Source organism: Cydia fagiglandana, chromosome 9 (genome assembly GCF_963556715.1).
Source record: "Cydia fagiglandana chromosome 9, ilCydFagi1.1, whole genome shotgun sequence".
Classification (NCBI taxonomy): Eukaryota; Metazoa; Arthropoda; class Insecta; order Lepidoptera; family Tortricidae; genus Cydia; species Cydia fagiglandana.
In genome coordinates, this window is record NC_085940.1 from 6,401,758 (window position 1) to 6,416,678 (window position 14,921).

Here is a 14,921-nt window from a genome sequence, read left to right on the forward strand (position 1 = left end):
GTTGCCATACGAATTTGTCCGAACATGTCAGGATTTTTGACCCTTTGTCCGGATTGCGGCCGGACTTGGCAAGTGTCCGGATTTTTAGGAAAGACCTTATAAAAAAATGTTTACTTCAAAGTCTTCATATATTTATTTCAAAGTTAACACAGTTTTCATGAATGAAAGAATACATAAAAGTATTAGTAAGTAATCAACGAAAACAATAATATTTCTTTCAACGATGCAGTACACCGCAGAGAGCAGCGCGCCGCCGGGGCGTCGTTCAAGCTACGCCATAATCTCTGTTACAAGAAATGTCCGGATTTTTAGGGTGATGTCAGGATTTTTATCAGGACATTTAATTCTTCCATATGGCAACCCTACTCACGCCGGTAAATGGGGCTATTGATATGAATTTCAAAGCTTTAGGAGGTACCTAACAAGCTCGGCCAAATTTCACCTTCCTTTACAAACGGAGTTTCGTTCTCGTTTAAAAACTACATGTTGTATCGTAATGAAACTTTGCACATACAATGACATGAGGAATATCTAGTGCTGTAATTAGTTTATATAGCTCCAGTTTATAAAACAAGCGAAATAGAGCAAATATAAATGTTGTATGAAAAACTTAAATTATCTGTATAGACCAGTCAAATTAGATCCAAATCTCAGTCAAATTAGAAAAAAAACTCCGTTTTGAGGAGTTAATTCCCAGCAACCTGGACATCATTTTAATATCTTAATTTGGTCCTAAATGCGTATTATCTGAGTTTGCTCGATCTCAGGAGGTGTGGATAAATATTGGGAGCCTTGAGAGATAGATTTTCCCTTGGATTAAAAAAAAACACTCGATGCAGAAATTGCAGAAGGAACCCACCCTCAAAATCAATATCACACACACACACACCAACAAGATGGTTGGTTGTAAATCAGTCACTGGTAAAAAAAATCGGATTATAACACTAAATATTTTACATTGTTTGACTACGAATTCATACTAAGGTACTTTTCGAATCCTCGAATGTAAATTAGAGTAGAATTAGAGTAAATTTTCCGTCGGACGTACAGTTTTTGAACTACATACAAGCAAAAAACTCCTGGAATGGAGCAAACTCGACCTAGTTTGACTGCCCTAGTAAATATTTTTTTAATCTGGTAGCTATACATTATAGGTACCTTATCCAATTGTAAGTACCGTAAAATGGGGTGATTTGGTTGAAATTTGACTTTCAAACCTCGATGAAATTTTATTTTTACATGTGAAAACTGAATAGTGTATATAATAAGTGGTTCGGACGTTTGTATTTTATTTTGGGTAGTTCCATTTCATAACTTTGACGATAAAGAGGAAAACCCACCTCACCCCGTAGTGCCTCGTATTTGGGGTGAGAGGGTTTTTCATACAAAGGTGATTTTGGAAGATTGTTGGATCGATTTTTTTTATTATGCGTATTACTATAGCCCGATTTTAAATTGGAATACATTATTTTTGTAGCAGTAGCCTTAAAATCCCTTCTCACCCCCCTCTCAAACCTTCTCTCCCCATTCATAACCCAACTCTCCCCGCGAAACCTACTCACCCCGTTTTACGGTATGTACAAAGTTTCTGAGCAATCTAGCAAGTAGTTTTAAAATGAGTGTACGTTTGTATGGAGAACCGAACTTGCTGGAGTTCCTTATTCTTACCTCACAGGTACCCATTCATTGGCTTGTCCCGTCGTCCAGAGGGCATATTTGAAAACGGCGCCATATTGCTGCTGAGTATACTGGTACTCCCATTTTGTGGTTTGATTGACATCTGGACCTGTAACACGAAAGTTTATGCAAATAGGTAATAAAAGTTTATGACGTTTAGTTAAGTTTAGCAGAAAGGAAGGTTAGAGAGTCAACACAGAAAACAACCGGGCAAGTGCGAGTCTGACTCGCGCACAAAGGGTTCCGTACCATAAAGCAAAAAAAAAAAAAAAGAAAAAAAAAGCAAAAAAAAAACGGTCACCCATCCAAGTACTGACCCCTCCCGACGTTGCTTAACTTTGGTCAAAAATCACGTTTGTTGTATGGGAGCCCCATTTAAATCTTTATTTTATTCTGTTTTTAGTATTTGTTGTTATAGCGGCAACAGAAATACATCATCTGTGAAAATTTCAACTGTCTAGCTATCACGGTTCGTGAGATACAGCCTGGTGACAGACGGACGGACGGACGGACGGACGGACGGACAGCGAAGTCTTAGTAATAGGGTCCCGTTTTACCCTTTGGGTACGGAACCCTAAAAACAACGGGTGGCACTCCGTGAGTGCCGAGAGAAGTGAAAACTCAATGACTACTCCAAAATGTCTGCAGCACTATGTATAATTGACCCATCCTCCTTTCTATTGAAAAACTTTAGTTCCGAAATTGCTGGCCAGTGAGCTTAAATTTGTAGCGTTAATTGTTTAAAATTCGAATAGAAATTGTAAAGTTACCTTGCAGACCTCGCATCTAAATATATTTCATGATATTTTGAGTTTTATTCACCAATACTAGTTCACTTTTATTAGCGATTTCATCAAGATGTACTTAGCTTTATTGAATTATATTGGAGTGATATAAAGTAGAATGTAACTGTGAGATCCTCGTATTTCAGCCCGTACAAGATTAGCACATTGAGCTTTATTGCTTAATATAAAAGTCCAGTTTTAAATAATTGACCTGATTATGATACGTTATGACTAAAGTTCTTTGGTGAATAACAATATACACAATAACATTGTTCGTCGCACATGACGTCAGCCCGTTACGCGTTACGCGTTACGCTGTCTCGAGTTTATCATTTTTTCCCCACCTCAAAAATTGCTCAGCGCCGCTAAAGAAGTTTTCACTTCAATAACGGCAGAAAAATCGGCATTTTTTTAGGGAGGTCATTTATTAAATATAAAAGTTTGACTTTGCCTCTATAAGTATAAATGCCATATTTTAAGTTAGCATTCCCATACTCTGTGGCTTGCCAAGATGGTGAAGTTAGCTTGGACAATTTCTAGATGCTCTAAGTTCTGGGGGGCTAGCCAAGATGACTATCCTTGATAGAAAACGCCAAACGAAACTGTAACGTGACTTTTCGAAGCATCTGTCATCCCGATACATTCTGTTTTGTTTGGCGTTTGTCGATGTAGTCAGCAGCAGAAGTTGCTAAGCGGGCCAGGTGTTCAAAAGGATCTTGCCACGACTTTATTATTAAGAGAATAGAGCATGTCAAGGTAATTTTGAACTCCTCGCCCGCTTAGCAACTTCTGCTGCTGACTAAGTACAATTGTCATCTTGGCTAGGCTACCTGAGCGTTATCTAGACCTTCCTTATAAATAGGCTCTCTTTTAGGCCCAGGCCAACGTGATCAGAAAAGAAATAAGGAACTAGTTGTTAATCTTATTTAGCGTTCACACGTACACAATTTCAGAGTTGAATCACAATGTAATTTTTGTGTCCGACACAATTAAATTGACAACTGTGCGAAGAATTGCCTCGTCTATACCCATATAATTATTTCCTTCTAAAATATGCTAAAATGTTGCGCGTCTTAACATTTAAACTTTTAATTTGTCATTAAGTAATCGATTATGCAATCAACGCCCAAATAATGTCGCTGTAAAAATTACGAGTAAGTATTAACTCACATTATAGACGGGTCTAACGGGTAACGGGTTGACGGGTCAGCCGCGACCACGACCAGTGAAACCTGTGTCGGAACGTCGGTAAATTGAATTGAATAAAATTCGCGTTAGACCCGTCTATAATGTGAGTTAATATGTGTTCAAAACGCGAAAGTATAAAATATTATATTACGAGTAGGTATTCTGTACATACCTGTTTCCTTGTAGTTGTAGGTAGGCGGCAAATAGTGGTAAAGCCGCTTTACTTCGGTAGAATTCACTGTTAGTTGGCGACAAACTATATCGTTTTGATTGACATTCATCGGGTCGGGGGTTACCTGCACGGAAAAATAGATTTGACGTTCCACGGGTAAAGGTACCTTATGGCGGTTGGCGCTTACGCTATTATTAATGCCGCTCCAATATTATTGCGGCGCTATATGCGACGTAAGTACCAGCCGCCATTAGGTATAGTTTGAATAACCTCAGGTGAATTTTTCGGGCTCGGACCCTAATCTGTTAAACAAAAGATATTGTTTCCTTTATGCAGTGGTTACAATGCTTACTGCTAATAACCCCGACGTAAGTAACGGGAACAAACCCATTTATAAAGCAAATTTACCATTCTAATTATATGGTTCAAATTCTTGAATCAGCTCATTCGGAGATAACACGTTTTTGCTATCTCTAAAAACAAGACCACCCTAATTGTTCTCTGAACAAGCTGTCATATGAATTTGAACCTTGATACTATCACGATAGTTGCTTTTTAAACGACATGGTTGCTTTGGCACGTGGCTGTAGACCGCTCTTAAAAGAAACAAAGGCTTTTGTTTAGACGGATCAGCACCCGAACTCGAAAAATTCACCTGAGATTATTCAAACTATACCTTTTGCCGTGGAGCGTCATAGATTTTCACTTGTCACGCTCGTAAAGTTGGTGTTTAAGTCGCGTGTAAGCGGCATAAAGTTGCTTTTTACACTCTATGATACAAACGCAAATGCAACCATCTTAGAGCATTTAGTAACCGGAGTCGCCTTTAAGAGCTTACCCCTCTGCCGAAAACCTTGCACAATTGTGCAAACTTTTGTATGAACTGACGTTTATCTGACATGGCTATTTGTACGTTACGTACAAATCATGTAAAATTAGCCATACATTTGACGTGCCCCTCCCCCGCAATAATCGGCAGACTGTTTTGTACAGAAAATGGCAGCCATGATGGCGTCTCCAGTTACTAAATACTCAAAGGCAAGCATAAACCACAGACCAATCTATTTATGTTATAAACCTATCTTTATATTATAAACCTATAAGCAACCTTGTCCGATATTCCACAAATTTCCACCCGAAATACGATATTTTGAACAATCCTCTTACTTACAATTGAAGGGCTGTTTTCAAAAACAACATAACTGCTTAGAGCGGTTGACACTTTTTTAAGAACATTGTATCGTTTCAGGTGTCAACCAGTGTAGTCAGTTATGTTGTTTTTGTAAACATCCCTTCAATTAGTTACCTACCTAGTGCCCCTGTATTGTCAAGTGAAGTGACCTATTGTGGGTCACCTTACGTGAACCGCTCTGTTGTTGCTAATATTAAATATGGATTTAATATACATTCCACATAATACCCACCCAACCCCGAGGTACAAAAGGTGCCAGGTCCTTTAACGTCCTTTTCACGCGTCTCAATCTAAAGCTTGGGACATAGCATACATACAAAGGGATTATGTTCATATCATAACGTTTATGATTTATGAATCTGCCTACTACATGCCTATTTTTAAGTATCGTACGCAGGAAAGGTACAGTCGCCATCAGATATATCGGAGCGGCCGAGCTGCTCAAAAATATATGAACACGCACTCTAACGCCTTGACAATAGAAGCGTGTTTAGACATTTTTGAGCGTCTTGGCCGCTCCCCTATATGTGATGGCGACTGTACATCATACTTGCTGCATTTACAGTCACCTGCAATAATATGTTACTCTTCGAAGGCCGCTCGAAATATGTGACACGCTCTTATGGCTCTACAAATAAGATCGTGTCAGATATTTTTGCGGTCTTCGTTGTGTAACATAATATTATTGCAGGTGAATGTACAACACCCAATCACCTGTAGTAGATTGTGTCACAAGGGAGCAAAATGATATATTTGCGCTCTAGGGCGGTAAAGTAGTACTATATCCCATCAAAAACATAAATGTAAAAAAGGAGAGCCAAGTTCAATACAAAAATTATGCTTGGCTGTGGGGTTCGCCGCAAAAAGAATGGAGATCTAAATGAGTGCCAAGTTCTATTCAAAATCCAAATATGTATTTATAGGAACAAAATAACATTATAAACAAGTATTAAACTCTATTTCTTTGCTTTATTGGATACCTATAACAATTGCTGTTATTAAAAAAAAATGCGAGATCTTAAAGCAGGTTAGATTTGACTTGGCCAGTTTTCATTACATCAGTCATTTTATAAAGTTATTCAACATATATACACCGTGAAATTTTAGTGGTTGTTTTCCCGCGGCAGGGCGATTTGCTATCGGTAGTACTTTCGAATTATGATAGACAAACTTATAAATAAACTGTTTTCCAAAAAAAAAAATACAAAAAAATAACCTAAACTCGAACAAGCGAAAAACAATAGTAACACACTAAAACTGCAAGTCGACGACAGTTCCCGATATTGTAAACAGATAAACAAATAAACAAGCACATGTTACTTTTTTAAACTGTGTAACAGGCTAGAGTGCTTTACTGTTTGACAACTGAAATTAAAATTTACTTAGACTGTTCCTTCATGATTAACAGTTGAAATAAAACCTTTTTATTAGTTTGATGATTGCCATTACGTTGTGTCAACTTTGTTAAATCGAATAATTACATCCTCTTCGCTTATTAAACTAATGTGATAACAGATCCTGTCAATGTCATCACTGCTATTTCTAGTAAAATGGATCGACATTACGAATATTCTAATTTAGAGTACGTCGCGATGGTGCAGCTGTATTACTACTACTACGACTCCCACGCCGCCCGGCGACTTTACGCGGAACCGGACCATTTACAGTCGCTGCGTCTTCGGGGGATTTTAAACCCCCAAGTTCCACACGGACGAACAATTGTCGCCGCAACACAGCGGCTGCTTAACCACGGGCAGTTTCAAACGCCAGCACATGCACAGGGCAGAGGTGATTGTGTATTGAACGTGGCGGATTGCAGTTCGAACAATTATTGCGGTATCGGAAAGTTTAAGTGTTTGTTTAAGTTTTTGATCATTAAAAGCTTGATCTTAACTTGTTATGTTTACTTTTAAGGATCTGCAAACTAACTGCACGTAAAATGTGTGAAGGAAAAATAAATGGAACTACTTTTTAGGTTATTTTGTTTCATTCACTCAAAAGAATTAGGTAGGTACTACTGCAGTGCTACTACTGGTGTTAGGTCACTTTCGAGTTTCGATCGACAAATTTATAAATCTGGCATTTCTTAACATTATTAAAAAAAAATATTACACATCGACTGTATATCGATAGCAGAATCATTTCGTTGCGGGAAAACAACCACTAAAATTTCACGGTGTATATATTTTGTAATTCTGATAAAAACTGGCCAAGCCAAATCTAACCTACTTTAAGATCTCACATTTTTTTTAAATAACAGCAATTGTTATAGGTATCCAATAAAGCAAAGAAATATATATTTCGTATTTGGATTTTGCATAGAACTTGGCACTCATTTAGATCTCCATTCTTTTTGCGGCGAACCCCACAGCCAAGCATAATTTTTGTATTGAACTTGGCTGTCCTTTTTTACATTTATGTTTTTGATGGGATATCAATACTTTTTGTAAAGAAAACTAGGCAGGTATAGAGATTTAATGTTTTTTCTTGTGTTTCCGCTGCATGTTTTTTACTTCTGTTCTTTGTATTGATTATGTGGTGCCGCGCGCCGCCAACGACACACCGTTGGCCGGTTGTTTAGCGCGTATTACAAGTTTTTTTGTATGTGGACACCACTTATTTTTTGACTTAACTTTATTTTTATATTTCTTTTATATAGCAAATATAATAATACATATATTGGGATAGTTTCAAATATCTGCTTGTAACGGTTCCAACGCTACAATTAAAAAATATTTTTTTTTGTATGGGGACCCCCCCTATTTTTTAACTGTTTTTTATTTTTTAGATTTTTTCTTACGCTTACACACAATTACCGAGCTGGATTCCAAATTTCATCCTTCTAGGTCATCTGGAAGTAGGTTAGGTTTAGGTACTATATGTCAGTCACAATAAAAAAGAAATTTGTATAAGGACCCCCCCTATTTATGAACTTTTTTTTATTTTTAGATTTTTTCCTACGCTTACACACAATAACAGAGCTGGGTTCCAAATTTCATCCTTCTAGGTCATCTGAAAGTAGGTTAGGTTTAGGTACTTATATGTCAGTCACAATAAAAAATGTTTTTTTTTTGTATGGGGACCCCCCCTATTTTTTAACTTTTTTTTATTTTTAGATTTTTTCCTATGCTTTCACACAATAACTGAGCTGGATTCCAAATTTCATCCTTCTAGGTCATCTGGAAGTAGGTTAGGTTTAGGTACTTATATGTCAGTCACAATAAAAAATGTTTTTTTTTGTATGGGGACCCCCCCTATTTTGTAACTTTTTTTATTTTTAGATTTTTTCCTACGCTTTCACACAATAACTGAGCTGGATTCCAAATTTCATCCTTCTAGGTCATCTGGAAGTAGGTTAGGTTTAGGTACTTATGTCAGTCACAATAAAAAATGTTTTTTTTGTATGGGGACCCCCCCTATTTTGTAACTTTTTTTATTTTTAGATTTTTTCCTACGCTTTCACACAATAACTGAGCTGGATTCCAAATTTCATCCTTCTAGGTCATCTGGAAGTAGGTTAGGTTTAGGTACTATAAGTCAGACTGACTGCAGTCTTAAAATTTACGACTTTTTGACCTTCATATCTTTATAACCGTTTGAGCTAGCTTCATGAAATTTGGGCTCCTAGATGTCCTTATGGATATAATTAAACACACGTAGTTTTATGTGTTTACGTTAAAGATGTTTTGAGTTATAGAAGGGTCAAAAGTGGCACCAAGTGGTTCGTGTAATATTACACTTGGCGCTGGCTAGCCAGTTCCTTTGCTTGAACTTGGCTTGACACGCTGCCGCGTGTCTAGATATGTAAGGTGCAGTGGAGCAATTTAGACTGTGGGGTAATTTAATAAACTAATCGAAATATGAACATTTCTTTGATCTAATACCTTTCGACGACGAGCAATACTTTTTTATTTCTTTATTTATTTATATGTATATATATTTTGAGGATCTCGGAAACGGCTCTAACGATCTCGATGAAATTAGCTATATGAGGGTTTTCGGGGGCGATAAATCGATCTAGCTTGGTTTTATCTCTGGGAAAACGCGCATTTTTTAGTTTTATATGTTTTCCGAGCAAAGCTCGTTCTCTCAGTTATTATTATTACAATTTTACACGTGACTCGGAAGTTCCGCCAAAACAAAACAAAAGTTACTAGTTTCCATAGACTAGGAATCCTCTAGACCGAGTTTAGAGCAATTATTTCATGCAACGACACTTTCGACTCGAACATGGAGTAAAATTACCGTATGCGCGGCAGAGGGGGTAGCACGACTATAGGTACTAAGTCTGGAGGATGTTTTGTCTGTGCTAGTTTCACTCTAAGTGCGTCGTATTTTCAACCTTGTTCGTCGTATTTTATCAGGCATATTTACTCGACCTATTTACTCAAGCACCACAAAGTCATATTGGCTAGGGTCTCGAACCGGAAAACAACTTTGTACATAGAAGTTAAATACAGTCAGCATATAGCTAGCGGAGTTAATATTATGTCAAATGTTTATGGAAATATTATATTATTAAAGCAAATAAATATAAATAATGTATACACTTATAAATAAACTAAACGTACCTAACTAGATTATAGAGTCCGGCTACCTACTGAAATTTTATACAAATGTTTGGCGGGAAATTCAAAATATCTTGGGCTGGTCACACTTGGTGTAGTAGGAATTATAGTTTTGATACTAGAAAATATTTTTGATTTTCTGTGCACACGTAAGGTACTTAGGTATAAGTTAAATATATGTTGAAGTGCTCTCAAAGTCAGCTCACATAGTTTCTACCACTATGTAATGTACAGTCAACGATAAACACATATGTTATTAACACTTTCTCACCATATACCATTGTAACAAGGCGAAAAAAGAAATGTAGTGTAAATAAGACCTAGCTCGATAATACCGTAATATTAATCCATCACCTATATATATGCTAATTGTTAAATGCTAAGTATCAAAATATTTATAGAGCACCAACCTTCTGATTTGTTTACATTTGTTTAGGAGTTGTAAACATTGCAGTTTTTCGTTATACAACGCTACACGTCGACTTCGCACATGGTCGTAAATTATTTACGAGCTTAAATAATAGTTTGCGAACCTCACTCAGTATGGACATTATTAATATTATTTAAAATAAAGACCTTATAAACCGCAAACATATGGAAACAATCCGAATGAATGACATAAATTGACAACTGACTTTTAGCTTTTTTTTTAATCATAGACAATTGGTGATGCAACAACGAAATATTTGTCAACAATTTTTGGCTAGCCAGACTCTAGTAGGTATCCTAACCTACTTTAGGTTAAATTAAAAAAAAAACAAAATAAAACATCCCTAAACCTAAACTACAATAAAAAATCGGTCAATTGCGAGTCCGAGCCCGACAAAGGGTTCCGTACCATTACGCAAAAAACGGCAAAAAATAATGTTTTTTGTATGGGAGCCCCACTTAAATAGGTAATTATTTACTATATTTATTTATTGTTATAACGGCAACAGAAATACATCATCTGTGAAAATTTCAACTGCCTAGCTACGTGATAGCTCATGAGATTGTAACAGACGCGTTTTGTTAGAGAGTGAATCTTCTGTACCTAGTATTATTTATTCTGTGGTTGTAGCGCAATGCAACTAGGTCTGTGGCAATATATCAAAAGCCTCCTCCACACTCGTGCACGAATCGCGGCGCGAAGCCGCGAACGTGAGTGTGGCGTCGATTTTCGAAATCGACTCCACACTCGCGTTCGCGGCTTCGCCCGCGATTCACGCGCATAGTCTGGAGGGGGCTAAATATTGTAAGTTAGTTAGTACGTAAGTAGTAAGCAGTAATTACGCGCCCGTACAGTTGAAGGTTGAAATTGGTTTAGCCAATACTTATTTTAACTTACCCAGAATTAAGAAGGCACTTACCCAATAGTATTGGAATTGGACGACATTGTTCACTTTTCCGTGTCGTTTCTGGTACATTTTAGACATTCCTTTGTAGAAGTCAAATCTGTGATGTCCTTCCACGCCATTAGACCTGGGGCCAAATTCGACATGTACAACTGATAGATTTCGCATCCACGTCAAAATCAACAGTTGATTTTATCGCATACTGAGTGTTGATTCCATCAACAGTGGATAATATCATTTGGTACAACCAAAACTCAACTCTAAACTAAGGGTGGTTCGGTTTGGTTTGCTTGTCACCCTAACTGTGGATTGTTAATGTCAAATTTTGACATTATACGTATTCGAGAACTTATGATTTTTCCCACATCAACGGGAGATCAACACGATACGTCAAACGTCGCTTGTCGAATAGGGGTCCTGGGGCCAAATCCGACATGGGGCCAAATTCGACATGTGCAACTGTCAGATTTCGCATCCACGTCAAATCAACAGTTGATTTTATTGCATAGGTACTGAATGTTGATTCCATCAACGGTGGATAATATCATTTGGTACAACCAAAACTCAACTCTAAACTAAGGGTGGTTCGGTTTGGTTTGCTTGTCACCCTAACTGTGGATTGTTAATGTCAAATTTTGACATTGTATGTATTCGAGAACTTATGATTTTTCCCACATCAACGGGAGATCAACACGATACCTCAAACGGCGCTTGTCGAATTGGGGTCCTGGGCTGTAACCGCGAAAATCGAAGTTCGCAAATTGCGGGCATTTTTCTCTGTCACTCTAATTACGCCTTCATTGGAGTAAAAGAGAAAGATCCCCGCAATTGGCGAATTTCGGTTTTGGCGGTAGCCCCTCTGTGCACAGCTGTGATTATTTCACGTCACTTACATATTACTTGAATGCTAGAAGAGATGGTTATGTTTATTTTTTTATTGCAAAATACGACAGTAGGTATGAAATCTAGGTAGCTTAAGGCATTACCTACCTTTGGATTTCATTTAGCTTTAGAGTAGGTATAATAGAGAATGGTTTGCTGTTCTATAAATTGTTTCTTGTTTATATTTTAAATTTCAGCCACTTACAATGTTTCTAATTACTATATTACAATTACTTACCAGACCTCATAAGGTTCAATTACGTTTGCTGACGGTATTTTTAGAGTTGCTCTAAAATGGTATGTTTGCGGCCATTGCAATGATGCTTCTGCTCCTAAAAAAATATTCATATTTATTTTGTATCACTGTGAGCTATTTTCTACTAAAATAAACGGTGAAAATGAAAATGTTTGGAATCAATTGGTTACTTTAGGTAGATACCGTTTTAACTTACTTTTTTCTACTAGAATTTCAGTTAATACTACTTAGTATTCACTTATTTCTTTTATTTGCTAGAATTTCAGAGTTGTATGTTTACGTAAAGCTTTTAGTTTGTGTTAAATCAATTTGCGATAAGAACTTTTATTTACCTACATATATAAAATATATTCGGTACAAATACATTTGATGGAAAAACTAAAAATAGGTACATACTTACTCGATTCCTAGCGATATTACTGTATAAGTTACACGTGTCAAAACTGTACGGATATGATGGTCGTATTTGTCTACGTGACAGCGTGATAAAACGGTGTCCGTCTCTTTCTATCCCACAGAGTTAAAAAGTGACAGTTGTTTTATCACGTGGATAAATGTGGATAAAGCGATCCATAATAGGCTTGCTGAAGTTGTTTACATAGAGGCTTTTTAAGGGGAGACAACATATACCGAACTATTTCTCATTACATACAAAACCGAAGAGACTACCTAAAGAGAGCAGAAGAATAGTACATTACTACAGAGGCCGGGACGAAAGGGGTTGCCGGCCGAAGACATATAGACGGCCGAGCGAAGCGAGGCCGGTAGGTCTGAGCGCGGGCAACCCCATTTCCCGCCAAGGTATGTATAGTGCTTTTCTCAAACATGCAATGAAATAAATAAAATAAAAAATCCACGAAACCCAAGTTTTATTTATAGAAAAAACTAAAAGTAAACTACACCCAAAATATAACCAACACGTACCTATATCATTATCACGCGTATGTTTTACACGAGTCGTGTATTTTTACTACCCGTATATTTTCATGTATCTTTGATTTTTTCGCCTTGTATCATTCTGACTGTCGTTTTCGTCATATAAGTTTACATAGTCTTTCATGTTGATATCATGTTTCACATACATCGTTGCTTTATGCATGGAGTAAATAAGTATAATTTCCACAGTGTTGACGAATTTGTAGTTACATTCCTTTAAAATATGCCACAAAAATGTTTCTAATAAACTGTGAGCCATTTTTCTTAGTTTCTCAAATAATAAAATCGCCATAAGCAACCATATACATACTTCGTCTTTGATTTGGCGGCAGAGGCAGCAAGTTATTTAAAATCAATTCTGCTTACGCTGCCAATTCCAACACCTACGATTACAATTAATATTAATTTCATTATTTCGTCGGAACTCATATTAAAGTAAAAAAATCAACAACGCACCATAAATCCAATAAAACAGAATGAAAATTTTTCAACTTTACCTCCATAACAATTAAAAAAAATAACTACGCGTGTTTGAGTAGACCTTTTTACCGCTAACGTTTAGATGAAATATTTTAAATGTTTTTATTTGTGTAGTTAAATTTATAATTTAAAATTATAGAATATGATTAATAATGTATTATTTATTAAGTTCATGTTGATTTTATACAAATAAAACTGCAAATTATAGCAAACATTGTTTTTTGTTTTTTTTTATAGGCGTAGTGGCAGAGTGTCATTACGAGCCATAAAGCAAATACAGCCTCTATTTTTTTTTAATGGATGAATGCCACGATGCTGTGTCACAAATATCTGTGAAATGAAAATTAAAAAAGAGGACTTTGCCGGCCTAGGCCTGCAAGATTTGTATGAAATTCCATTAACGACCTTTTGTCCTAGCCGCACCTGAAACGTCATACTTCGCAGCCTATTATAAGGAACATAACATCAATATTTAATTGCATGTTTGAGAAAAAATTATTTATCCAATAAAGCCTTTTACACCAAACCAGCTCAAAAGATCTCTATACCTATTTCAAAAACTAATGAGAAAGTTGCTTTTCATCCCAAAGAGTGGCAAAGTAGTCAAATGGAAATTTTAAGTTGTTTCCTCTTGTTTTTTATTTTATTTTATTTTATTTTATTCGGGATGCTTACTGCCTAATATACATAGGTTAATAGACTTATCTACTATATGCAAATTACAAGCTTCCACATATATAATGCTAAATAACATAAATATAAAGGTCTCAAATTAGCAGAGTATTACACTATATAGGAATATTCCTGATAAACTAACTATGAACGCAAACTTAAGTCAGGTATCGTTAACTATCTATTGAAAATAATATTTTTAACATTATTAATCTTGCTGTGAAACAAATCTACATCGGGCATATCATTAAGTTCATTAAATAACCTAATTGTACGAGGGAAGAAACATTTTTTACGAATGTTATTGCGAGAAAGAGGGAGGCGAAGCAAGGGTCTTCTGCGCAGTTGCGAGACAGGTATATAAAATTGTACTTTGCTCACAAGATCCGGGGAATCGACTGTACCTTGGGCAATTTTCATTAATAAACTTACGTCATTTGCCAATCGTCTCTTAAATAAAGGGACAAGATGGAATTTTTTGCATGACATAAGATAGTTGTCCATAGATAGCTTAAATTTAAAGGAGAGGAATCTAACAAACTTCTTCTGAATTTTTTCAATATTTTCTGCATACACCTTATAGAACGGGTTCCATATTTGAGAAGCATATTCGAGTTGAGATCTTACATAGGCACAGTATATGATTTTAATTGTTTTCATTTTTTTAAAGTCACCAGCAGATCGAATCAGAAAGCCAAGAGCTTTATAGGCTTTGTCAGTAATACTTTCTACATGCTCATTAAAAGTAAGTTTATCATCATAAATGACACCTAGATCCC

General features: G+C 36.3%; 1 protein-coding gene across 1 annotated transcript in view; it reads right to left on the reverse strand.

Annotated features, from left to right (window-relative positions):
- Positions 1-14,921, reverse strand: part of LOC134667142 (guanylate cyclase 32E-like) — a 186,937-nt gene that overhangs the window by 9,154 nt on the left and 162,862 nt on the right. The window contains exons 21-24 of the mRNA XM_063524433.1: positions 12,037-12,130; positions 10,932-11,043; positions 3,823-3,946; positions 1,669-1,786 (exon numbers count right to left, since the gene is read on the reverse strand). Of these exons, the coding sequence (XP_063380503.1) occupies positions 1,669-1,786; positions 3,823-3,946; positions 10,932-11,043; positions 12,037-12,130 (448 nt within the window). The remainder of the gene's footprint in view (positions 1-1,668; positions 1,787-3,822; positions 3,947-10,931; positions 11,044-12,036; positions 12,131-14,921) is intronic.